Source organism: Pseudorca crassidens, chromosome 6 (genome assembly GCF_039906515.1).
Source record: "Pseudorca crassidens isolate mPseCra1 chromosome 6, mPseCra1.hap1, whole genome shotgun sequence".
Classification (NCBI taxonomy): Eukaryota; Metazoa; Chordata; class Mammalia; order Artiodactyla; family Delphinidae; genus Pseudorca; species Pseudorca crassidens.
In genome coordinates this window covers 85,432,501-85,458,676 of record NC_090301.1, presented here as the reverse complement: position 1 = coordinate 85,458,676, position 26,176 = coordinate 85,432,501, and the positions used below count along the sequence as shown (strand labels likewise).

General features: G+C 36.4%; 1 protein-coding gene across 6 annotated transcripts in view; it reads right to left on the bottom strand.

Moving 5' to 3' along the window:
* ZEB2 (zinc finger E-box binding homeobox 2) overlaps positions 1–26,176 on the bottom strand; it is a 128,599-nt gene that overhangs the window by 12,103 nt on the left and 90,320 nt on the right. For 5 of the 6 annotated variants that reach the window (XM_067742027.1, XM_067742029.1, XM_067742030.1 and 2 more), the window contains 4 exons: positions 22,490–22,561; positions 4,276–4,464; positions 3,368–3,582; positions 650–758 (listed from right to left, as the gene is read on the bottom strand). In XM_067742027.1, coding sequence (XP_067598128.1) covers positions 650–758; positions 3,368–3,582; positions 4,276–4,464; positions 22,490–22,561 — 585 coding nt within the window. The remainder of the gene's footprint in view (positions 1–649; positions 759–3,367; positions 3,583–4,275; positions 4,465–22,489; positions 22,562–26,176) is intronic. The other variant, XM_067742026.1, reaches the window with a different exon arrangement.

Here is a 26,176-nt window from a genome sequence, read left to right as displayed (position 1 = left end):
TAAACAGAGTGTCAGATTAATGTGTGGTCAATAGCACGATAAGGATGTCACAGTATTCAAAGGGAAGTGTAGCCATGGCTTTAATCAACTCTGTGAAGATTCCATTGACTCTACCAATCCAACTAGTCCTTTGAATAGCATCCAATTTGGTAATAAAATGCTTGGCAGAGCTATCAAAATAGTTATAAAGAAGAAATCTCAGTGGTAGGTGGTTGTTCTGTAATATACAGCTCTCAGGAATCAAGGAACACTTATCATACAAAAGCTCTTTTCCAAAATTCTCCCACATTCTTCTTTCAAGGTTGGGTATCAAAAATGAATATCCTTCAGAATTTGCCAGCTGAGTTTCTTCAGGTCAAAACATTTAATCTGTAGAAGAGTTTTTAAAAGGACAAAAAGGAGCCTCTAGATTTCACAATAAATCAAAGCATTGGCCATTTTCAAGAAGTATAAGCACTCCTCTTCTTATTAGTAGTGCTACTGGTGGTACCATAAGTCTCACGATGACAAAGCAGGTGCACATAGCTTGTGACATAAATGGGTAGATCCGAAAAACTACATACGGGATTGTGTCAATTTTACACAATCTTTAAAAATGCCCCTAATGAAACAAAATGCAAATGTGAGCACCAGCCCCTCTGTTACTCACCACTGTGAATTCGCAGGTGTTCTTTCAGATGGTGTTTATATTTGAAGGCCTTGCCGCACTCTGTGCATTTGAACTTGCGATTACCTGCTCCTTGGGTCAGCATTTGGTGCTATAAAAGGAGGAAGACTGACATCAGTTTTGTGCAGGAGGAACAAAGGAAATTTGTTACAAATATTTTTAAAAGGCCTCTATTTTCAGACAGGCCAAAAGGTTTGAGTGCATGTTTATTTATTTGCCCAGCCTTTCAGAGTTGCAATAAAAGTGATAATGTTGGCAATAAAATTGGAACAAATAAAAAAAAAGTGCTTTCACATGCGCATCCAACACTTGCTTTAGGATTATCTCTGTAGTCTCTTTTCCAGAATGTTTCTTTGAGCCGTTACAGATGAGAAAGCATCATTGCAAAGATGTTTGTGGTTCTCTGTGTTTACTGCAAATTCTAAAATCTGAAGATTCCCTATTGGAATGCAACTGTTTTGTCAAGGAAAATAATTAATATGATCCTCAAAATCCTAAATAGTCTCCCCAAAAAACTCCCCACACAAATAACTCATTTTATCATATTTTCTGTATTGAGGTAAAAGTATATCTTATAATGAAGCAATACCAGTTTTAAAGAAGGAAAAAAAGCCCCACACACATAAATTAAAAAATCCTTGACTATAACTATTTCATTACATGATAAGCATGTTTAAATACCCCATTCACTGTGCTAGTAGCAAATAGAAACTGTTTTTCCTGAGATGTTGCATGTAAGATCTGACTCATTATCAAATGTAACAGACAACATCTTAGGTTAGAGCTGCTTGAGCAGTTTTATCACAGGCCAGTAGGAAAGACTTCACCGACTTGTCATTTTCCTTTTTAGTAGTGTGCTAGGGAGTAGGGATGAAAAAGACAAAAAGTTTGCTGAAAAGACAAGTTAAAAGCAGCAAAGATATAATCAAACACAGCTGACCTTTTTGAACAAGGGAACAAAAGCACTGTGACTTAGAATTCTGAAAAAAAAAAAAGAAAAAAGAAAAGAAAGAAATACAGTCATCCACTCTGGATGCTCAAGGTAGGAGGCCAGCCTTTTTCAAGCAGCAATGACACAAAAGCCTTTTGCAAAAAGACAGCACAGAAACGGTATGACAACTGCTAGGGTGTGCTGAATCTTCCCACATTCCTAGTGAGACAGATGGTGTTACATGGGACACAGGGAGGTTTGTTCAAACAGCAGCAACCTTCAAAGATCAAGCAGAGCCCAGCCCGCCGAGCGCCATTGAGGGACCAGCGCTCATATGTTGCTGAGTTGCATAAACAAACAGCAACAGCTGCTTTGTCTCCCCCCACAGTCCTCAGAGGACTACTATAAACTTTAGTTGTGCCACTGTTAATATGATACAATCATTTTAATTTACTAATTGTAAATGCCATGAGCAAATGAGGGGACTTTTCAACACCAAAGCTACCATTCATAATGCGCCAACACAATCACACTTCTGCATGTGAAATTTAAAGCAGTTATGCTAGATAAATATCTAGGCTTGGTTTTTTTTCCTAGAGTTTTTGTGCATATAAGCAAGGGGAGAGAAACTGTTACATAAGTGTAACTATGCAAGCATAGTTTTTATAACTGAACTTGGAAAAACATTCAGGTGACAAGTTCAATCAGATATAAATGAAATGATTTACATGAGCTGTTTTCTTAAAATAGTAAAATTCCATAATATAGTATCATCGCCATTGCTGGATCGTGTTTGCTTATTCTCATTTTCCTTATTCAAAGAAAATAAAGCCCATAAGAAAGAAACATAAGAGTTTTAGACAATATCCTGTTCGATAATTTTAAAAACAGATATGGTGTCAAGGTTTACGGGTGATTCCAGATCTGTTGGGCCAGTTATTGGGACTTAAGGCACACCATTTCTGTTACCATATGAACACCTCATAATAGCAATGTGCAGTCAATTCTCCCAGGAGGACAGAAAGAGCAGTTTTGCTAAAACATTTAAGGGACACTATGAATCAATCCTATTCAATCATTTTAAGGATTTAAGATGCTATGCTGTTTAAGACAGAGTTTTTATTTTTAACACAAGTAAGCCGAAAGAGGCAGAGCAATTTTAACATTTAGTAACAAATATGCATATCAGAAAGGGATCATTTTTATTGCATATCCAACATTTTAGTATTAATCCAGTTTATTTTATATAGATATGCACATATATTAGAGGCTTTTTTATTTTCTTTAAAGCACTTAATGAAATTTCATAAACTAGGAGCAGCTTGTAAAAATAGTCTAAGTAATTGAAGATGTTATGTGACAAATGAAAAAATGCACACTTCTTTTACTATGACTTAGATCTCATACGAAAAAAAAATCTAAGTAAAACTAGGTGAAAAATGGAATTAAAATTGCTGAGATGTTTAATAATGTATAATTAAAAAGCTACAATTCCATTCACTTTTTGTGGAACATAAAAATGAAACTAAAGTGCAAATAAAATTTCTAAATTAGAAATTAACACACTCATTCGATCGTGAACATAAGACTATTAAATCATATTAGAAGAGACCATCAAAAAATCATTTAGACCTCAATTAAAGCTATTACCATTAAAAGATCTGCATCTTCAAAATGCCATGAAAAATTAATAATGATTGCCAATCAAAGCAATATCGTTTCTCTAAGGGGTTATTATAGAAAGAAATCACTTAAAACCAACCCCCCACCTGATCTGTCCCTGGCTTGTGCGTCACCATATGCCGCTCGAGCTGGGTGCGGTAGGCAAACGTGTAGCTACACAGAGGGCAGGAAAAGTTCTCTTCATTCTTCTCGTGGCGGTACTTGATGTGCTCCTTCAGTGATGTCAAGCGCTTGTAGCCCCGGTCGCAGTAGGGGCAGGTCAGCAGTTGGGCAAAAGCATCTGGAGTTCCAGGTGGCAGGTCTGTAGCCGAGAGACGAGAGGGAGAGAAGCAGGCCAAAAGGTCAGTAAATCAATGGCAGCTAATGGGCTGACTGCCCGGGATGGTATGACAGGAATCACTGCAATCTGCTCCACGAGAGTGCCACAGGCGCACGCGGCCTCCACGCACACCAGTCCCCTTGCACACCCAGGGCAGACTTGTCGAAATCAGCTCACACTGTGCTGGAAAATTAATTAATTACTGGAGCATTTGGGGGGAAATTTAAACAGCTGATAAATGAGGAGATTCTCTTTAGGTGACTGACAGTTCGTAGTAAACCTTTAGTCACATATGACTCAGGGAGTCATGGGGTGAAGGAGCTTTTCAGGTGTTGGTAAAGAAGAACAAAGGTTAGGGTCAGTATCTCTAAACTTTTTTGTTTTCCTCAAAAGTGAAATATTTTGGAAAGATAGGAATCAATGTAGATATTTTTATCTCTTAGAAATAGGCTCTAATTGTTCTGGTTCTTTATTGGATGTACAGATGACACAAATTTGCTGACAAAAAAAATTTCACAATACCCTAAAATTACAGTTCTAATCTTTGCTCATGAAATTCCATGCCTCTGCAGCTGTTCTTCAAATTTTAAGGTAAACACCCAGGCATGTAGTGCATTTGTAATTGTAACAGCTGCAGAGGTCAGCGTCGTGGCTAAAAATGAATTACAGCCTCACCATTTTCTTCCTGCCCATTGGCCTCTGGCGTGCCAAGGCGAGACAGCTCCTCAGGGGCTTCTGGGTAAATGATGGCTGTGTCACTGCGCTGAAGGTACTCTTCGATGCTGACTGCATGGCCATCGCGTTCCTCCAGTTTTCTTTTGGCAAAGTATTCCTCAAAGTCTGATGTGCAATTTGCATTCTTAACTGAAATGGCAAAAAGAAGAAGAAATGTCTTTTCAGGGTCTTCTTCCTAGGAGCCTCGGTCTGCCTACATCATTGTTAGTAAGACACATAGACTTGCAAAAAGATTACAAATACCTAGTTTATTTGTAGGAAGTGTTGCAGATGACCAGTTATTGATTGAATGCTCATTCTCATAATATATGCAAAAAGAGAGGACACTTTGCTTTAAGTTAAGTAAGTATATTTTATTTTCCTCTTCTCGGAATACTAGTCTGCGTGCTTCACAAAGAATCAAAGAAATTTCTTAATGTTTTTCAGGGAAAATTAAAAAAAAACCAGAACTATATTCTCAGATCCATAAACATGAGAGATAATATGAATTCAAAGCTACTTTAGTAGTCTATATAAAACTTCCTTTTCTTTTAAGAAAGGTATAATTAATTTTTTATAGTCCACTACACTTAATGTTCCTAACCACGTATACGTCCTGTTGCTAAAAATAAGCTTTTAACCCTCCAGTCTCTGAACATCACAGACCACCAGGACTACCCAGTCCGAGAGAGATGAGAAAGGACGGATATTCCTAGAGAGATAATAATGGGACTTTGTTAAAAAATCAGGGAATGTGGGAGTTTATCCTTCCTTAAAATTTCAATGTTTAGCTCAGTATTTTAAAGCTGCTGAAAATAAAATAAAGCTCACACTGATAGAAATAAAAAAGTAACAGACGGAGTTAAGAAACTGGCTATGCTGCAGTGTGATTTCGATATGATTTTTAACTTTTGTAATTATGACTCTATTCCCATGACATGAATGATAGTTGTAAATCAACTTTAGCAACTCTTGTCCCAAGACTGTATATTAGAAACCACTAGCTATGTTTCTGAAATAAGTTGTGGCTTTAAACATCCTAAGTAGAAACTTATGCATGAGACAGTGTTGGGAAAGTGGCTGCCACATTATTGTCTACCAGAAGTAAGTGAAGAAAAGTCTTTTGCTAGTACAATTAATGGTGGGGCCCTACTTTCATAGTTTTTGAGAACAGTTAACCTTGATTCCACTATATTCTTCATCTCACCTTCTCTGTCATAAAAGATATTATAGTACTTGCCATCCTAATTCTCCCTGGCAATCTGTGGCAGGGTGTTGTTCAAGCAAGCCAGTCAATTTTTATTTTTGGCTTTCACTGTTATGAACTGTTATGAGAAGAACAGAAAGTGGAACCTTCTGTTAATCAACAAGTATCTACTGAATGCCTGGTATGAGATAGGCATCACGCCTTGTTTTGATAAGCAAAAAACAGATCCAGCCTCATTCTTTAGGAAGCCATGAGAATGATCAATACAACTGATATTGTCTCAAAAAGTAGATATAATATTACAAACTCAAATAAGTGTTATGAAAGAAAGCTGTACGGTTGTATTACAGAAGTAACAGGGGGACCTGACGGGGACCTGATGGAGTGTGGAAGATCAGGAAAGCCTTAACTGAGAAGCACAAATTTAACTAATTTTAGAAGCTGGGGTACAGCAGTGGTGAAAGAAAGAAAGAAAATGGAGCATTTTGGGATCTGAAAGGACTGCTAGAGTGTGGAGAGAAAGGGAAGCAGCGTGATGCAAGGGTGAAGGGGAAGGTAGGGACTAGACCCTGCAGCGTGTGCTAGCCCTGTTAAGGATTTGAGTTTTCTTCTAAGAGAAACAGGAAGCCATTGAAGGGTATTAGGCAGAGAGGATGGTTGGATGAAATTATAGATTACCTGCATTTTAATATGACAACTCTGGCTACAGTATGATAGGGAATGCAGGAAGAGAAAAGTAGATTCTGGGAAACCAGTTAGGAGTGTCTTGCCATTGATTAGGCAAATGATAAAAGTTAAAGAACTGGTGATGGAGACTATAAGAAGTGGCTGGATTTGAGAGATACTTAAAAAGTAAGATTGTTAGATTTGGAGAAAGATTGGGTGAGCCAAGGAGGGAAAGGCTAAGACCCTCTCTTAGGTTCAGGCTTTTTGAATTTGATGGATGGTAAGGGACATTCACCACACCAGGAAGCATGGGAATTCTCAGAAGATTTGAAAATATGAATGAATACACTGGATCAAATAAAATAAACCTGGGGAGCATTACACTTTGTAGACTATTAAACTAAGTGCTAACTCTCTGAATACGGTGATCTCAAGCTTTTCTCTTTTGCCACTTCAACTTCCGTTAATTTTAACAAGAGCAATGGTCTGATTCCAAGATCTGCACTTCCTTCAAATGTAGGTTTGGAATGTGGAAGAGTGGATTAAGATTTTATATCTTGAAATTTTGCTTAAGTCTTTTCTTAGAAGAATATGGACATTGATTAGGATCACTTTCTCTCTGGTCTGTCCATGCTGCCATGGATGTTTTCCAAAGGATACTTATTGTTGATGATTGTGATGGTGTCATTTAACTTGTGCCATTAGTCACTATGGGGTATGAAGGAATTGCCAGCTTGCACAAAATATTTGTTCATCATTTTGGATCATCAAAATGACTTCAGTTCTATCAAAAGTCACCTTTTGTTTTAAGCGCAAGAAAAGATAAAGGGGACAAAACATGGGTCCAAGATGAACCTTTTTTGAACAACCTGACTGATCTGACCAGGGACTGACTTCTTTTTCAGCACTGTGGCAGCAGATAGTAAGGTAATAGCAACTTTCTAAATCCATATCTACTTGAACATTGTCAAATGTTTAAGACACAATTTAAGTTTTTCAAGAACACTGTCCCACTTGAAGATCCTGAGTGTAATCTAGTAAACATGGATGGATGTACATTTAATATCATGCTAATTTTATCTTGATATTTCAGCAAGTATCTGAATTATCTGGCTATCTTTGCATGAATTTTCATTTGCATATGAATGTTTCCATCAGAAATGTAATCAAATGCAAATTCAATTGGATTTGCATTAATAGCCTTTCGGCTTAAAAGGGAGGAAAATTCTGATTTTTCTGGATAGGCAAACTAAACTGCATCTAGATACACTATTGGTATTTGGAGAAGCAATTCACTCACTAGATCAGATCTGGCCATACTATATTTCTATGTCAAGTGTGATAGAGACAAAAGATATCAAATCATGTGCTCTCATTAAGGATCATCTTTGTGGCCTGAGCATCGAATATATTGCCTAGAAATTAGTAGGCACTCAAGAATCATTTATGGAATGAATGTGGAATAAATTATGTCCTTAACACTGATCTTGGTGCAGAAGTCTTCTAGTAAAAGGAAGCATAAGACAAGACACCTACAGTTGAGCTAGGAACTCAGACCTACTATTCAAGTAACTGTAGAACAATTACATTATAAACTGTGTATTCGTGATCATAAATACTTGCAAGAGTTTGATAGGGCTCAGATGAGTATTCAAAAAGGGTTTTACGAAGAAACCCAAACATTTAAATCTATTTGCTCTATCAAGATTTTTTTTTTCATGTGGTATAGATATGCTATTAGTTGTATCTCTCAATATCTATAGTCACTTAAGTGGACTAGAATCTAGCCTTCTATGAACTAGGTATGACCATCATGGATATAATGTGTTTTTCCCTGGTGTTGCTATGGATACTAGTAATATGTGTTTTTTTCTGCCCAGTACCATGACATTCTCCTTTGCCTGGGATGGCTCCCCACTGTCCCTATTGCCAAACCTTATGGTACCCAAGGCAGCTGCCATGTTGTTGCATGATTCTGCTCCCCTAGTTACAGTGGATTAATCTGCACCTGAAGTGAAGCAATCTTAGCCCTCCATCCTCCAGGTCAAACCGTTGACTGGTCCAGTGGTAGCCAATTAATCCAACTGAGTTCAGTCAATCCCTTCCCCATGATTTTAGAACATGGTTCCAAAGAGATCACCAAGGCAGATTTATTTTTTCCCAGCGACTGCAGCTATAAGATGTAGAATGAAAGAACTGATAAATCCCATGTAGAATAAGAAGATTTATGAAGAGAGAAAATGAGCAGATATATAGAGAAAAGCAGAGGCAGAATGGCAAGTCCTGACAGTACTTTTCTAGCTACACTTGTTCCTGAGGCCAAGCAGCACCTGCGTCCTTCCAGAGAGCAGAAAAATTCCCTTTTCTACTTTAGGCTATGTTGTGTCTCAATCTCCTAGACTCCAAATCGCCCTAACTGTTACAATTCTAGAACAAATGATGGAATTAAATTTTTGTTACTCTCAAAATTGTTGGGAAGGATAATGTTTTGATTCTATTTGGAAGTCTGCATTTTTCGTCTTTACAAAGATTGTGTAATACTGTATAGTGGACTCAGAGATGAGGTAGAAAATCTGCTAGAAAGTTATAAAATTCCTCACTGCATTTTTCTAGTGTAAAATAAACCTTCTTTTCTTTTTTTTTCTTGTCTTTCTCTTCACTCCTTGGTATCCTTGGAAGAATTGCCAAAACACACTGACAAAGTATATTTGCATGGTATTTATGATCAAACCATAGCAAAAATTCACAAGAAACGTCAAATAATTTCTTCCCCTACCTTCTCCAGAGATTTTGCATTTAGTCCTAAAATTTACCCTAGTGTCTTGCAAATATCTCAACCTTCCCTAAGGTCAGGTAAACTTTCCTCCATCCAAAAACAGAACTTCATTAATTAAAAATGTTTCCTCATAGCCAAGTGTATTTTAATATCGTTAGGGTAAATTTCTAGGTCCCTTAACTCAGAACAGCCTCAAATTTCTTGTAAATATGTTGGTCACGCTTACTAATGTTGCTAATACTTTCATATATACGCTTATGTCTATCTTAGATATTGATATTTTTGGATAATGATGAATATCAATATGGACTAACTTTTCAAGTTATTGCCTAAAAACAAGCAATGTTAACATCTTTAAAGAAAACCTCTAAATAAAAGAGTTATATTGGTCTTCAAATCATTCAACTCCTGCTCTCCCCATAATTGACTTGTTTTAGGTATTTCTCAAAGATTCTTAATACTTTTACAAGTACTTATATTATGATGAGACCTTGATACTTATTGCTTCTCCTTTTCTGTTTCCTTCTCTTTAGTTTTATTCCCTCACCATTTATTTTCTTTATTTGTTACAAGCATGTGTTCATGTAGGAAGACAGGTGCTCTATTAACACTGGTCTATTACCCAGCATGTTTTTAACATTCACTTAAAAATTAAAGAAATATATTTGAATATTATGCTAAGCCATTTTAATAAACATCAACGTGAATAAATAATTCTTTTGGAAAAGAAAATATCTTGGAGGGTCTAGGAGAGCTGAAGTAAGTATATGTGAAAAACTGAGTAGAATCATTCATCCATCCCTTTGTTTAATAACTGTTTATTGAGTGCCTACTAGCACCAGAGAGTGTACTTGGGGATAAGGGCACAAAGATATTGACTGAGAATTGTTTTCCTACTTCTATGATCCTCATATTTAGAGACAAGTACATAACATGGTTGTTATTCTGCAGTATTCAGACATATAAATACATGTGTATCAGGGGAATATAAATACATATATACACAGAGAGTCACACACAGAGACACACACACTTCCTCAGTCTAACATCGCAATTATGCATTTATCATATCATCTGCTTTTACTCACTCCAAATGTCAAGGCAAAGGGACCTGAAATCTAGGTAACTGTATTCATCATCTTTTTGAAAAATAGTCTCTTTCTCAACATTTTAGATGATAAGAAAACACAGAAAATTATTTTTAATTTAGTCATTTGTATTAAATGTTTTAGTTTAAAGAAAGCCCATATTCAGCATTTGTTGAGGTATATAAATCCTCATGGCTACTTTGTTTAAAGTTGACTAATTAATGTAATATAGGCATTTTATCATTAAAAATGCACGTGTGCCCTTCTGTAGAAGGCTTCTGAAATACATACTGGCACCAAATATCTAAAAACAACCATGAGGGAAGATGATCTTTTTCTCATTACATAGCTACATGGGCAGCCCAGCAGAGCCTCCGACTGCTACAGAGGTGTGTGTAAAGCCAGGTCAAAAGTGACAAAGTTTTCTTCGCTTCCTGGGAATTAGTACAGCTTCTGGGCCAGTCTCTCCGTGCCTGCTCTGACATGGCTTTCTCCTGGGAGCACATATTCAGATGCCAGTGAGGGTTCCCAATGTGTAAGAGCTTCAGGAGAAAAAGTTCCAAAGGGATGGGAATCTGTAGTACTGTGCAGGATCAAACACCTCCCTAAACTGCAGGAAGCAGCCCAGTCAGGGACAGAGTCTAATTTTAAAGTGAGATTTTTTTATTAGGGGATTCTGAATATCAGATTTAGAGACTACTAACCCTTAGACAGTTTTGATTGCTATGTATTGGTACAAAGACCACGCCTTTAAAACAAAAATTCCCGTTAGATAATATGTTTATCTTTCATATACCTGTGAAACCTAAAATTTTGGAATTGGTATATTACCAAAAAGACTCAGACTATTTTATTATATTTTAGAGAGGTTTATGAAGTATGGTATTTTTGTCCAGTAATTCAGTGCTCTTTCATATGCTTTCTGTAGAGACATACGACACCTAAGGATGCTCTAGGACAGTGGTTTTCAAAATGTGGTCCGCAGGCCAGCAGCATCGGTATTACCTGGGAACTTGTTCAAAATGCAAATTCTCGGGGTCCACCCTAAATGGATGGAATCAGCAATCTGTGTTTTAACAAGCCTGGATTCTGATACATGCCCAGTTAAAGGATCACTACTCTGGGAATTCAATTCTCTGTCTCCCCTGGCTAAATAAGGCATTCAGTAACGTGGTTTTGGGAAACAGCACAGAATTACTTCCATGTCAGGGAGCCTTTCTGATGATTTCAACCTGAGTTCATACCCTCCTTCTACAGAATATCATCTGCATATCTCAATTGTTGAATTTATCGCATCACATTATAATCTTTCGTTTACGTGCCCATGAGCTGATAGAGGCATGGAGGGTCTTATTCACCTTTGTTATCCCAGTGCCTAGGGCAGTGTCAGGCACACAGCTAATGCCCACTAATTGAATGATTAGACCAGGTTTAAAATTATTAGACTACTCATTTTGACTCAGCTACTTATGTTTTTTAATCTCAATATCTTCTTCTGTAAAATGAGCTAGTATATGCTTTCTAGGGAATCTTCGAAGTTTCAGAATTGCATCATTTCAATTAATTCTTTGCCCTAATCAATTTGCTTTTTTATTCACTGGCTAGGCCTAGAGAGTTTTATCTGTATTCTTTTCAATTAAAAACTCAAAGCAACACAGTTTTCTGATGGAGGACCCATATCCACAGATTAAGAAAAAATATTTCAGAGGTGCCTGGAAACCACAGACAATATCACAAGGAAAACAGTGCTTATTAAATATTTGCTGAATGAATGAAGGAGACACTCAAGAAGCTTGGGATATCAGTTATTTCTTGTGGGAACTCTTGCTGTGAAGTGGAGATAGCTGTTCCTAACTGCAAACAAAGCTCATAAAACCGCAGCATTCATTCGCCAGGAAGTAACAGGCTGTTCTCGGTGTACACTGATTATAGTCTGAAAATGACCCTCCTGTCTAACCTGCCAAGTGCTACTTCTGTCTTTCTCTCCTCAGAACGTATCTCTTTCTATACTTTCTTTTTAGAAACTCATTGTATGAAATTAACTAAAAAAATTTAAAATGATAATATGCATGACAGATCTGACTGGAGGACAAAACTTCCAACATATAAAAATGTGACTGATCTTATGCACAAGAAGAAAATGACATGCTTTATAAGAGCAGGACTCTCTCCTTGTTAAGTATTTAGGTACTAACTGAATTATCTGATAAGCTGATCTTGCACAATTGATTAACACTATACATCCAACTCAACTCTTGTTGAGAAATACCTTATGATACAACTTGTATGGCTACTGTTACCCATAGAAGAAAGCTAGCTGTATTAAAAATTTTAACTTAAACTCCATATAAGAGCAATAAGAGGAATTGGAAGCTATAAACCAAGAAGACAACAAAGGTACAAAAACATTCTCACTCTTTTCTCCACTTTCTTCTATACTAATGATATGACACACAAAATTCATGCTTAAAGAGGCTTAACCGACTGCTAGCCTGCTAACCTTATCACTCCTGTTACCAATTTGGGGGACTTATACCTTGTATCACGGTGTTTCTGGCTCAAACAAGATTTTCAATCTAGGTCTAGATCTTTACCTGGGACTCAGTTGCTTCCAAGATACTGCCAAAGGATACTGTACACTTGAACAGAATTGGTGTTTATATGTGGTATTTCAGGCGGGGAATCCCTGACCCCACCCCTTCCTATCCTGCTCATACTCAGAGATTATCTTAACACCTTTTGTGAGATAGAAGCAGGATTGCCTACACAATTTGCCAGGCTCAGTGCAAAATGGTGGCAGTAGAGCATCAAACCAAGGGCAAGGCCCTTCCAGTGCAGGCCCCTGTGTGACTGCAGGTCACACACCCAGGACCCTGGCCTTGGGTCTAGGATCATGAGGCAGGAGACCTGAGAACCTCCGCCTCCCATGGCAACTCACACAGACCATGCTTTTTGTTTCCTTTGTTCACGCTTCCCAGTAAAATCTCATTAGAAGAAAGGGTAGGGTGGGTGGAGTCCAAAATTTGTAGTCTAATGTCCTCACTTAACAGACGATACAACTAAGGTACAGTAAAGCTAATGATTCATAGAACATTACACAAATAATTTCTGGTAGGGCTGGATGGGGAATTCATGTATCCCGACTCTTAACCCGTTACTCTTTACACTATATCATAATGAGTCCATATGAGAGAAAGACAGAGAGAGAGACAACCCCATCTTTTTAGTTTTTCTTCTTGCCTAACTGATTGGATATAATCTGAATAGGTCCTAGATGCTGCAATGATTGCTCTGATGTTGTAAGTAGCTCTGAACAACAACATTATAACACTGTAAAATTAATAGGGAGAAAGACAATGTAAATGCCAACTTCAATGTAAATAAAATATCATATTTTAAACTTTTTTTCTCTATTTTTCTGTTCATGTCCTTGCTCTTCTGAATGCCATGCACTTGTTTTATTTTTTGACTGAGTGACCCGCACCTAAGTCTACTGGGGTAAAATGGAAAACATCACGGAAGTTCTTCAAATGCTCCACTCACGATGCCTATTTAAAATTTCCATTTAATATTTAGGGATTGTATTTTTCTCAATCTGATATTTCCTAATTTTAATCATGTTGCAAAAGGCACTCAATTCAAAACTAACTTTATGAAACATCTTGCAAAGGAAAAATTTATATTAATTACTATGGTTTTAGTAAATAAAAAAAATGTCTTAAGCTTAAGTTAGGACTAGAGACCAAGAAACACTTTATTCACGGTTCATTTTGCTTTCCCATTTCACATATTACTTGTTTATCCCCCCACATGCTTAATGATGTCCTCCTACATGAGTTCCAATTCTTCAGATTAAATGAAACTGTGTCATCTCTTGATAATATTCCATCCCTCACAGACCCTTCCAGCAGAGCCATTCCCACCTTCATCTGTCTTTAACACGCAGAGCGACACACAGATGGGTCAACAAACTCCTTCATTCATACCCCCATTTCAAACCAGAGTGCCTATTTTATTCATTTGTTCATCATTTCTTTGTTTATTCATTTATGCTTTGTTTCAACAAGCAACTTGCTTATCAACCATCGAGGCTGTATAAACACTGCACCTACCAAGGGGAAACATGGGGAAGAGCAAACTTAACCTGGACCCTCAAAAAGCCTCCAATCTGTAATTTTTTGAAATCTATGTCATCCATTTTCACCATCATGTCTCAGGACACAACCTATACAGCTCAAGTAAAATGACACTTATCCCATGCATATGTTCACCCCAGGCTGTCATTATTGTCATTCTGGGAAATTTCATTACTCAAAAGATAGTCCGTGCAGAATCCTGGCTGTGTGGTGCTCTAATCTTCTCTAGTCCAACAACAGGGATGGCCAGCCACCCCTTGGTATGGCTAACCCTGGGACAATGCCATCTCTCTGAGTGAAACTTGGAACTTTCACTCTCTGACTTCAACCTATCGCCCCACCCCATCATTCAGTTCCTCATCCCCTGAAACAGGTACTTCATTGTGATAATCAGGCCCTGACAAGTCCCTCAGGCCATTTCACCCATTCTGATTTTGCTTGCCTCAGTTCACCTTGAAGCTGGAAATCACTTCCATCCCCGCCCCTTGTTCTTGTGTCATTCTGGCCTTGCCAAACTAAAATCCAGCCCAATTTCTCTGTTCCTAGAATATAAAAAATGTTTAAAGAAATGTAAATAATTGTATAGCCTTGTTTCTGTCTATGTTATCAAAATAGGATATTCTTTCATGATGATAATTGAATCTCCATACATTGTCCACAGCAATTACTCTAAATTTCCATTCCTGAAGATTCCAACCCTATTCCCATTCCCATACTGTCAACTGATGATATCTTTTCCTACTTACTTCAAAGAGTGCAACTTAAATGATGTGAATTCCATCAACTACCTAAAATTCAACAGAAATTTCTCTACAAGTCTCCCTTCTTCTTTTGATCTTATTGCTAAAAAAGATGTGTCTCTGCCCACAGCCAAGGCTACCATCCAAAGCTATTCCCTCACAACTCTTCCGATAACCTACTCCATCTTTCGCCTCGTCTCCTTTTACATTTTCAGCCATTTTCGCTGTCTCTCTTTTTGCACAGAGGCATGTTCAACAAGACTTTGTCCTGGAGAAAACCTTCTCTGAAACGTGCAGTCTCTTAAGTCACCTCCCTAATTTCATGTCTCTAATGTTTGACACTACTCTCTGTCAGAAACCCTCTGCAATACTGAAAACTTCTCAGTTGAACCTACATAGCTTTCTGTATTTCAAATAAAACATCTTAATCCATGTATTATTATAATCATTACTGATAATAATAATAATAGCTAGCAACAATTGAACATGTATTATGCCTAAAATTGTGCTAAACATTATACACACATTTCTTATTCATCTTCCATTGGTTTTTTTACCCAATTGAATGTAAGTCATTAATGACAGTGAGTGTTCACTATATCTTTCACGATGCCTAAAAAAATGCCTTGTACTTAGTAGGGTCTCCCAGATTGACTATGGATCTGAATAGCTAATGAAGCTATAATTGTAACTTTTGCCTTCATGTCATTGTGATTTTTGTCTTTCCTAATGGCATCATAAGACTTTGAATTCCTTAAGGATAGGACTATATCTTCTATTTCCTTTGTTTCTTGAACCTCAGTTCCAATTCAGCACACAACAAATACTATGAAAAGAACAAATGGAAATAGTTGAGTGGGTGTTAACAAGTGACAAATATTATTTGTTTATTTGATTGTTATACAGGACAGAAGGAAAAAAAGATATGATTTCTGATGCTACTCAGTGAACAAGTGAAGGAAAAATCTTTGAGAGCTTTCAACATCCTTATACACAAACATTATAAATACTACTAAATCCTCTTCTACATTTTAAAAAAAAGGTGCTAGATAAAGATGAAGAGAGGTAGAAAACTAAGCTATTCTTTCTTAATCTTTCTATTTTAACTTCAAATGCAACCTCAGAGCAGTGAAAAGAAATGTGTCCTACAACTTGTCTGGGTAGTTTTCCAAGACGTCAAAGGAATTTAATTGGCCAACGTTCTCAGAATCGACTGGTTAGTCCTTCCATTACAAATGTGTTAAATATTGTATTTTGGCATTCTAGAGAATTAATTAATTAATGAGGAGCCAGTACAAAGCCTGTACAAAGGGAGGAAATAGTTCAGAATGCATTTATTTCTTAATGAATAGAAATGGGTAAGCTTACTTGGAGATGCAAACAAACCAGAAAAATAACCGAGAGGGTGAGACTCTAGTATATGTTAGGCATTGTACTTGGTCCTTTAAAAATGATATACCATTTAATCGCTACAGTCAGACTCTGTAAACAGGGAATCATTATTTCCACTTTACCGATGTAGAATGAAGGCTTATTCTATACTCAAGTTCATGTAACTAGTAACTGGTAGAGACAAAATTCAAATGTAGTTTATCTGACTCCAGAATCTAGAGCATCCCAAAACAACTTTTGCCTTTTTATCTGTAAAAGCGTTTATATATTATCCTAAAATATTGGAAGCATGTTTAACGACTGTTAGTTACAGTCAGTACAGTTAGTTCTTGGACAATAATTTTCTTGTGTTATATAAGATTAAGAACCGAGACCTCAACTGGCCTTACCCAGTTCCTAGATGTAAGGTGTTTTCCTCTTCCCAGCAAAGATGCAGGTGGTTATTAATAGCCCTTTAAAACAAGAGTGCTAGATTGTTTAAGTAAAGGTAACTCTCACACAGTCAAAGAGGAAAACATCAGGGGCTTATTTAGGTCTTGATATGCACGTGGAAACACATTAATGCTAATGATCACCGTGCACCTAAGTTACATCCTTGTTACTACTAGCATGTTGGCAAACTCATGTTTATAATGCTCCCAAGTTTTTTCATTTCTGTAATCTTCTTAGAAAATACCTTTTAAAACACACTATTAAAAATTCTACATAATAGGGGCTTCCCTGGTGGCGCAGTGGTTGAGAGTCCGCCTGCCGACGCAGGGGACACGGGTTCGTGCCCCAGTCTGGGGAGATCCCACATGCCGCAGAGTGGCTGGGCCCGTGAGCCATGGCCACTGAGCCTGCGCGTCCGGAGCCTGTGCACTGCAACAGGGAGAGGTCCGTGTACCGCAAAAAAAAAAAAAAAAAAATTCTACATAATAATTTCATTCTGATTTTGAACCAGATTAATATCTGGAAGATGTAAAGTTCTTTGTGAAAAGGTGTTCTTTACGTGTTAAAGCATACATTTAAAATTTTTAAAACATTAAAACCAATATAGAAACATTAAATGCAATGTAGAAAGTTATTACTATAAATCAGGGCTTTCGCTGCTTTATATGCTGTAGATCAATTTTGCTATGCTGCTAATCTAACTTTGCTGTAAAAAAGTAATGATAGTCTGTTTTTCTTTGCCTTTAACAAGTAGATTTCAGAGACTTAAAGCCTGGTTTCACTCTCTGAAGATACTGGACTTAATCCCCTTCACAGGGAACATTTTCACCTATTGTGACTTCCTTTCTCAGAGTCCATTTCTTCTCCACCTAATATTCGTTCATTCTTTCATTTGCTCATTCATTCATTCATTTTACCAGTCATAATGCATACCATGTGTGTTCACTGCTGTACTAGGCACTTTGAGGCAAACAGGGACTAGCCCTTTTATTAAAGCAAATATTTTGGGGGCACATACTAAGGTCATACTAATTTACCCCTATTTCATAGCTCAAGAAACTGCTTGTCTCCATGAAATTAACTAGGTGAAATATGTGCAAACAACATAAAGAGGAACAATTCAACATGCTAAAATTAGTGGTGTGCACCTGAGGGCTGTGGGATTTCAGACAAGGAAGAGATATATGTGGTTTGGGGGTGTTCAAGGATGGCCACATTAAGGAAATGGGAGGTGAGCTAGCCTTGAAGAACAGAAAGGTGGGTAGAATTTGGATAATTGGAGGAATGGGAGTGAGAGATTAGGGTCTCAACGGATAGCATGGGCAGAGATTCAGAGGTTGGTATAAATGTGATTCTTTTTTGATATTACCAAGGGATTTGGTCTGACTAGAATGCAACACTGTTGGTATGAAATGGACGGCACTCAATACCTGTCTGAAGAATGTGGATTTTGTCTTATAGGTACTGAGGGACAGTTAAAGATTCTAAGAAGGGAATTTGGACCATGAGAAAAGGGTTATAGGAAGAATGTGGACAGACTAAACAGAGGAGGACATGAAGGCTAGAGACCAGTCAAATGTAACTGAGTCTTCCTCATTTGGGGGATTGGAATAATGGGAGATGAAAATGTCTGATTGATTATTTCAGGTCTGCTGTCAAAAGTATGTCAACCCAGAAATGGGAAAGGAAAGTTCAAGTGCTGTTTGTCTCTCATTTCTACAAAAACTCTTTCTGACTCAGGACCATTCTAGGGTCTGTGGTGAGAAAGTGACCAAAATCCCATATCATTCCTGCCCTCAAATAGTTTACAATCTAGTGGAGAGAAACATACCTGCAGGTGACTATAATATGAGAGAGAATGACCCTCAAAAGAATGAGTGCTTAATCTTGAGTGGGAGACTGTCAGATGGCTTCCTGGTAGAGATGGCCTTTAGGAAGGTGTATGATGCTGTCAGGCTAAGAAAGAATGAGTGGTTTCTACAGATTTTAATTCAGCAGAATATACTAGGAAGGAGATACTTTTAGATTCTAAAAGACTACTCTATTCATTGATATGAACTTGGTTAAATTCTACTATGTAATAGATTTGTAGACTTGCATAGGAAATTTAGAGGTCTTTTCCTTACTTTCAGTTAGGAATGAAATTTTTGTGTTGAATATCCAGAAATAATAGAGACATTTTGACTTCCCCTGACAACTCATTCCAGTTAATAACAACACTTTTTATCAGAAAATATGCTTAACCGGTTTAAAATTTATCTATTCCAATGTGTTTGTTCTGCTTTGATTAAAAAAGAAAAATGTATCTGATATTAAAGAATTCCATATTCATTCACTAATAAAAACATATTTGTTGAGACCCTATTAATTTTAAGGCACTCTCATAGACAATGTGGTAGCCTAAAACCAATCTGTGTTCTCAGAGTTTGCAGTCTAATTTGGAAAAGACAATATATTAAGTTACAACACACTATAGCATCTACAGCAAGGTCAGCTGATTTGTTCTATAAGAGTTCATTGGAGGAAGATATCACTATAGGTTGGGATGGCTGGAGAGGAAGGTCAAGCCAATAGCTTGACCTTGATCAGTAGGACCTATGTAGGGAGAAAAGATACTCCATTAATAAGCAACTTCAACCATTAAAGATGTCTTATTTCAATTCCACAAGTTTTTAGCATCCAAAAAGATGCTAGGGATAAGAAGCAGTAAACTTATGGTTGGGAAGAAATATGTGTTATTCTCTAAAAGGCCAGAGTTCTAAGCTGAGGGTCACCAGTAAATTCCTAATTACCAAGTCCAATGTATTTGCTCAGCATTCTTTCAGTCGTAGTTATTTGAATCTTTTGATTCAATTGACCATTGTCTACTTTTGAAACTTTCTTTGTCTCCTGGATATTTAATTTTTTTCTCTCTTAATCTTTTTTCTTTTAATGAATTTGATTTTTCTCCTTACTCACCAGAAGCCCTGGCCTCAGCTTTCTACGTGTTTCAGTATATTTATTGTAAATGTCTTAGTCCCATGATGTTAAATACCATCTGATTATATTTGCATGACTCTCAAATCTTTATCTCTAGCCCTGACTTCCTGGGTTTCAATTCCTCATTTCCAATGAACATTCATATACATGTGCATATATATATATATACACATATATATAATTTTATATGAAAATACTTGTCTAAAGACAAGCTCAAGGTCTTCTCAAAATTGGATCCTTTTTCTGTTTATCTAGAAATAGCAAGTATTTGCCATGTTCTAAACATGCAGATGTGTAATCCTGAAGCCATTTTGATTCCATCACCCAGAGAATCAATTGGTTGTTAAGAAGTCATGTTACTAATTTCACCACTGTCGCCACCCGAGGACAGGCTTTTTGTCACGTCACACCTGAATAACTACAATGACTTCCAGTTGGTCTCTCAAAGTCTAGTTTTTCTTCACAGAAATCACGGTAGTATAACATGCCCCAAACTCTTTGGTTTGTTGCTTTACATTCTCCACTTACATTTAACTTACATGTCCAGCTTCATTTCCCATGAATTGCCCCCTAGGACCCCCTGATTCGGCCAAATCCTTTTACTTGCTATCCTCTGAATAGATATTACAATTTCTTTCCTTGGCTTGCACACTCCTGTTCTGCTAGAAGGACCTTCCTCACTCCTTCACGACTACTGAAAAGGAACTTAGTTCAAATTTCACCTCCTTCATGAAGCCTTTTCTGAACATTCACCCCATAGGATCGCTCATATTCTGTAATTTGAAATAATTATAGTTCCTACTATTTGTTGCATATTTATCACATATTTTCACTTATTGCTTATTATTTTTTCTTGTGTGTTGGTCTCATCTTCCAAATTAAATAACAGCCATGTCTAAGATTTCCTGGCCCATCTTCCAGAACATGTGCACACGAAAGTGAATAGACAGAAGACACTCAATGAATACTTATTGATCTATTTATTGACTGAATACATATGAACTATAAGGAATAGTAAATAGTATGGGAAAAGGTGAATCTTAAGGCTATGTGAAGGAATATTCGAAATTGATTTTTAAATCTTCTGAATAGGAACCATTTTTATTAACCCCACTTTAGATCTTAAGTGTATAAAACAGCTAGTAAACTGTCACTTTGTGGAATAGCGACACTTTAAATGCCTATAAAGTTAATGAAATTAGAGTTTATTTATGCTTGAGGTTGAAATTTAACAATTGTCTTTAAAAGGAACATGAAGCCATTTTTGATCCTATGAGTTGGGACATTACAGAAAGTATCTAATTTGTGGTATCTCTTTATTATTGTGTTTTTATAAGAAGTTATTTTATCTTGTTTCTATTTTACACAGTGATGGTACCCCTACAACACAGAATATTAAAACTAGAAATATTTTTAACAAGCAACTAGTGCAATCTATTCATTTTTCAGATGTGGAAACTGAGTGCCAAGAAGGGCAATTGACTTGCCCAAGGTTGCAATCTAGTTATTGCCAGAGCTATGGCTAAAAATCAGGATTATAGGTTCCTAATTCTATACCTTTTCCATAATCCCATATTGTACAGTTTCATTTTTGTACCTTAAATTGACATTATTCAAATGAAGGAAAATTTACAATAGTTTTCTATTATTTCTCTTATTTTATATCCAAGAATGTAAATTAGTGCGTGGTAAGTTATTAATAAGAGCATTCTAAATAGAAACACAGCATGAACAGTCTATTGTGATGTGTTTCGACATAAGGGAGATATGAATATCGTCTTAATTATTTACATTTCTAAAACTTCATAAAGCTGTGACTTGTTTTCATTGGTGAGTTGAGTGGAAATAGTTATGTGTTTTTTTTTTTTTTTTTTTTTTTGGCTTTTGCTTTAGAAGTTAACCTTATACTGGGCACTATGGTAATATTTTTGATGGTGGTATGAAGGATTGTTTGAAACACCAAAAATACTTAGCCTTATCCAGGAAAAGAGAGATAAACATAGTGAGTCAGTGTAAATTTGCACTAGTGACATGAGAGGGTGTGAGAGGAGATGCTGTTCAGTTTTTGGAAAAGAACATGGAAGGTCACAATTGTCCTGAAACTCCATTCTACAGCAGTAGCAGAATAAAACAAAGCACCGCTTACTACCTTCCTACTGCAATTTCTTAGCTTCATTGAAAAGAAGTGAAATTGTCTATTCTTTATGCAACTTTTGCCTGGAAAATATTATTTAGAGGAACTAGAAGGTACTGAGAAATAAAATGAAGATAGGATAAAAAGGAACTCAGGTGATCAGTTTTTATGAGGAACATTCACAGAATTTTGGTTTGTCGTTCTGAAGAAACATTTTACAATCTAAATTACACCATATCGTTTGAATCTCAATGACTAATATCAAGGGGTGACTGGAAGAGGCATATTATATTACAATTTTCAAATTATATTTATGTAGTCTTTTAAAATAAAAATTACTACCAGAAATTTGCCCAACTCAGGCTTTGAAAAGATATTTTTAAAAATCCAGTTCAGTTTTCTTAACTTTCACAGGCAAATTAGGGTTTAAGAATAAAAGATATATTTGCAGAATAAAATACCAAAACAGAGAATTCTGATTTGAAACGAAACAAGAGAATTGTAAAGTCTGACTTAATTGTTAAATCACAGACATACAAATGGATGGGTCAGTGTTTCTGTCCCTGACTCACTAAATCCACATGACGCAGGACAAACATGACCTTGGCGTGGTAAACTTACTTACCTGTACCATTGTTAACTGTGGTCTGGATCGTGGCTTCCGGCCCCATAGTGTCATAGTCTTCCTTCATTTCTTCTGTGGGGGAAGATTATCTTTAGCATTTGAAAATTGTAGAAAGGCTTACTATACTAAGCATGCCTACCACAGGAACAAGGAAGATTCTTTTAAAGGAAACAGAGAAAAGGCTTGTTGTAAACCTCTAAACAATAGCTTTGTTCAGGCAACTGAATGAATCCAATAGTGCTAGCTGCACAAGAACTTATTTACTTTAAGCATTACTGCAAGCTGTGAAAAACAGAGGTGCTTATTTGGGGCAAACGAAAGGCTTTTCTTCTAGTGGCAGTTCTAGTGACAAACAGGGGGAAAGATATTATTTTTTCAATAAGAGTCAAAAGCAACTAAGTATTTGTACTGACGAAGAGGCACACTGGCTGCTATGCCTCTGGTAACACTGGATTATCAGAGACAAGTCAGAATTTCTTATTTTATTTTCATGCTTTTTTTCCCTCCTTGGAGTAGCTATGATGGTGCTAATCTATGCAAGCGAAATTTTAAAGAACCTAATTCTACATACCAAAACTTGAAATGCCCAGTTTATAAAACAAGCGTCCCAGAGGTACTGAAAACACCTGTTTCACTGTTTTTTATAAACTTCTAAAACATATTTTCCTTATTCCTTTCCCTACCACTCCATAAATATCTTTCTTCCTTACTGTTAATTCCCCAGTAGGGGAATCATAGTCATTTTCTGAGGAAAAACATAGCTATAAGAACAGCTCAAGGTTCTGATGAAGATGAAAATATGAAACACTGAAGTTGAAGATCTATAGATGATAAAAGGTCATCTTCTAAAATTGTAATATTTTAAAATGGGAAGAGTCTGGAAAGTAGGAGAACTCTCAAATTTTCTGCCTACCAAATTGTAGAATATGTGAAGTCAGAGAAGGACAGCTGACAGTTAAAAATCCTTCAAGAAAGTAAATTAAACATGGACTTTTAAATTTTTTATTTTTACAATAACAATACTAATGAGAACCAAACATGATCCAGGATGAATATCTCTCTGTGATAATCATTTTGTTTAAAACAAGAGAAACTTTATAAATAGGACTCTGTGAATTCCCAAATTTATCCTGACCATTTTTGCTTATCACATTCTAGTCATAATTATTTGGTAGAAAAAAAGATTCTAGCAAATGTTACAACAAAATTAAAATATATGTTTTTCAAGTAGTATCCTGCAGCATATCTGTTTATGGCATCAGAACTGAAAAATTATGAGCCTCTTAAGGTAAAGTACACAGATATAAATAGATGCTAATTTAATGCCACTGGGCATAATACTAGTCAGATAATTTGAATGATATTTGTTTAAATTCTACGACCACTTTAAATTCATTCTTGGCCCTGGACTTCTCCCTTATTTAAGGAATATTTTCACTGGGACATTTTGCATAAAACATTTAGGAGTTCAATATACAGCAATACTTTATTGTCAATTATAATAACTGATTGGTTAAAAGGCTCCCTCATCTGATATTTTTATTAGTCTCTGCAAGGAATTAAATTAAGGTATTTCTGAGAAGTTCAGTACTAGATATAAATATAACTTTTGTGTCTTTCTTCCTCGCTCCTCTCATGTGATTTCTGGTAGCCAAGAGTCAGAAGAATCATAAGTTTTCCATCTGAGAGATCAAGTCACTGAGGGGAAAACAGTTAACAGCATTTTTTTTTTTTTTTTTTGCATAATAGTGGTAATGTTCAAGATTTCTGCTGCACTTCCTTCCTCATTGTCATTTTCTTATGAAAACGTAAAGAGAAGTTACAGGAGGTAGTTGCTTCCCAAATTATTAAATGCTGCGTATTCACATGTGTAGTTGGCACTTAGTAATACTTTAGCTATAACCCTCTTTTACCAAAGATTGTGCAACTGAGATGGTGTCACTTTCACCCAGAATGTACTTTGCTTCAATTTACTGAGCATCAAGCTTTTCCTTTTTTGAACATCAAGCTCAGGTATGTATTTTAAATACTATGCCTATGCCTATTTAATTAAGTTTCACATGAATCCGTATTCAGAAGGACATCATAACGTGGGTTAGGAGTATCCCCCCTGAACTAAGGGCAATCCTGGCTGTCTTTCTGCCTCATGCCTAACCTTAAACATTTCTTTCCCAAGACACCTCTGACTCAGCATACTGTGTCTAAAACCACATAGTATATTTGTTTTTAAAACACTTGTAAAAGTTTGCGTTTTCCAGTCACCCTTGGGATGAAGGTTTATAAAAATAAAGAGCACTTTCTTCCTCGAGATGAAGAATCCTTGAATAAGCAGAAAGAGGCCAAGATGCAGGTGATTTATTTAAGTCTGTGTCAATGATAATGATGTCATGGTTTCCAGCACACTGTGTCCACCCCATTGTGGGACGAAAGAATGTCAAGGACAATTCTAAACACAAAACTTTGATTGTGCTGGAACCGGAAAGGCACAGTAAGAACTCCACTGCGCTCTTCAGTGGAAAACCTGCATCCTGCAGACAAACTACAGAAAGCATGGGAGAGAGAGCAAAAGAGAGGGGGCTTATCTCAGAGTAAAGCTATGTGCTGAGGTATGATGGTAGACAGCCAGGCACCAGGGATAAAACACTACTAAATAAAACAGCACCAGAATTAGAATTATTGTCTATATTGTGTGTTTTGAACAATAAATAAGAAAAATATTTTATCAGAAGAAAAATGTGTTATCTAAGAGTCAGGATAAACAATGAGTAGCTTTTTAAGACCAATTTCTTTTCATTAGACATCAAGGCACCACATCAGAGCACTTTTGGAACAATAAAAAAAAAGAACAATAAATCATTACTAATCATTAGAACCAGACAGGTAATAGCTGGGTAACTTTCTTGGTCCAAATAGCCAAATGAGATTAGGGATTTACATTTTATTTAATTATTGTGACTCCAGAATGCTAGTTTATTTACCACAAAGGTAAGAGCGAAGAACAGGCTGTTCATTTGTATCACAGGCACCATTAACTACAGGTGATAACAGGGTCTGTAATGCATTCGTATGGATTATTGTATATTAAAACATTTGGAATTATGATCCATGACCAACACAAAAAGCTGCCATGATCACAGACTACTACAGCTTGACATGGCTGTTTTGGCCCTTTTTCAACTACTGATCTTAATTTTTTTAAATTAAACTTTTTTTTTTTCCAGAAGTTTGGAGCTGTACATTTGTTATATCGTTAATAATTATTCTTTTAAGGGTGGAAATTCTAGTAATTGATCCTTACCCTTGATTTCTAGATATTAAAATTTAAAGCATCAGAACATTCATTCTTATAGCCCTGCATATCTAGTTCATTAACAAATATGAATAGCTAACACCAGCTCATTTAAATAGTATGTCTTACATGAGTTCTCGCCACACTCTGTTTCTGTCACACTGCTCCTAAGAATCATTGGCTCTTATTATACATGTAAATGGCTATCATAAAAATAAAAATTTCATTTAAGATTGTTAATGACTTCTGCAGCAGTCAGACTTCCTTTAATGATCATCCTCTGCCCCTAATTAAACGTATTTATCTTTCAAGCATCTTTGGCTGAGTTCTCCCTCATAGTTGAAAATCTAAAACCTTAAGTCTTAATGGATATAACGATACATGTTTATGTGTGGGAC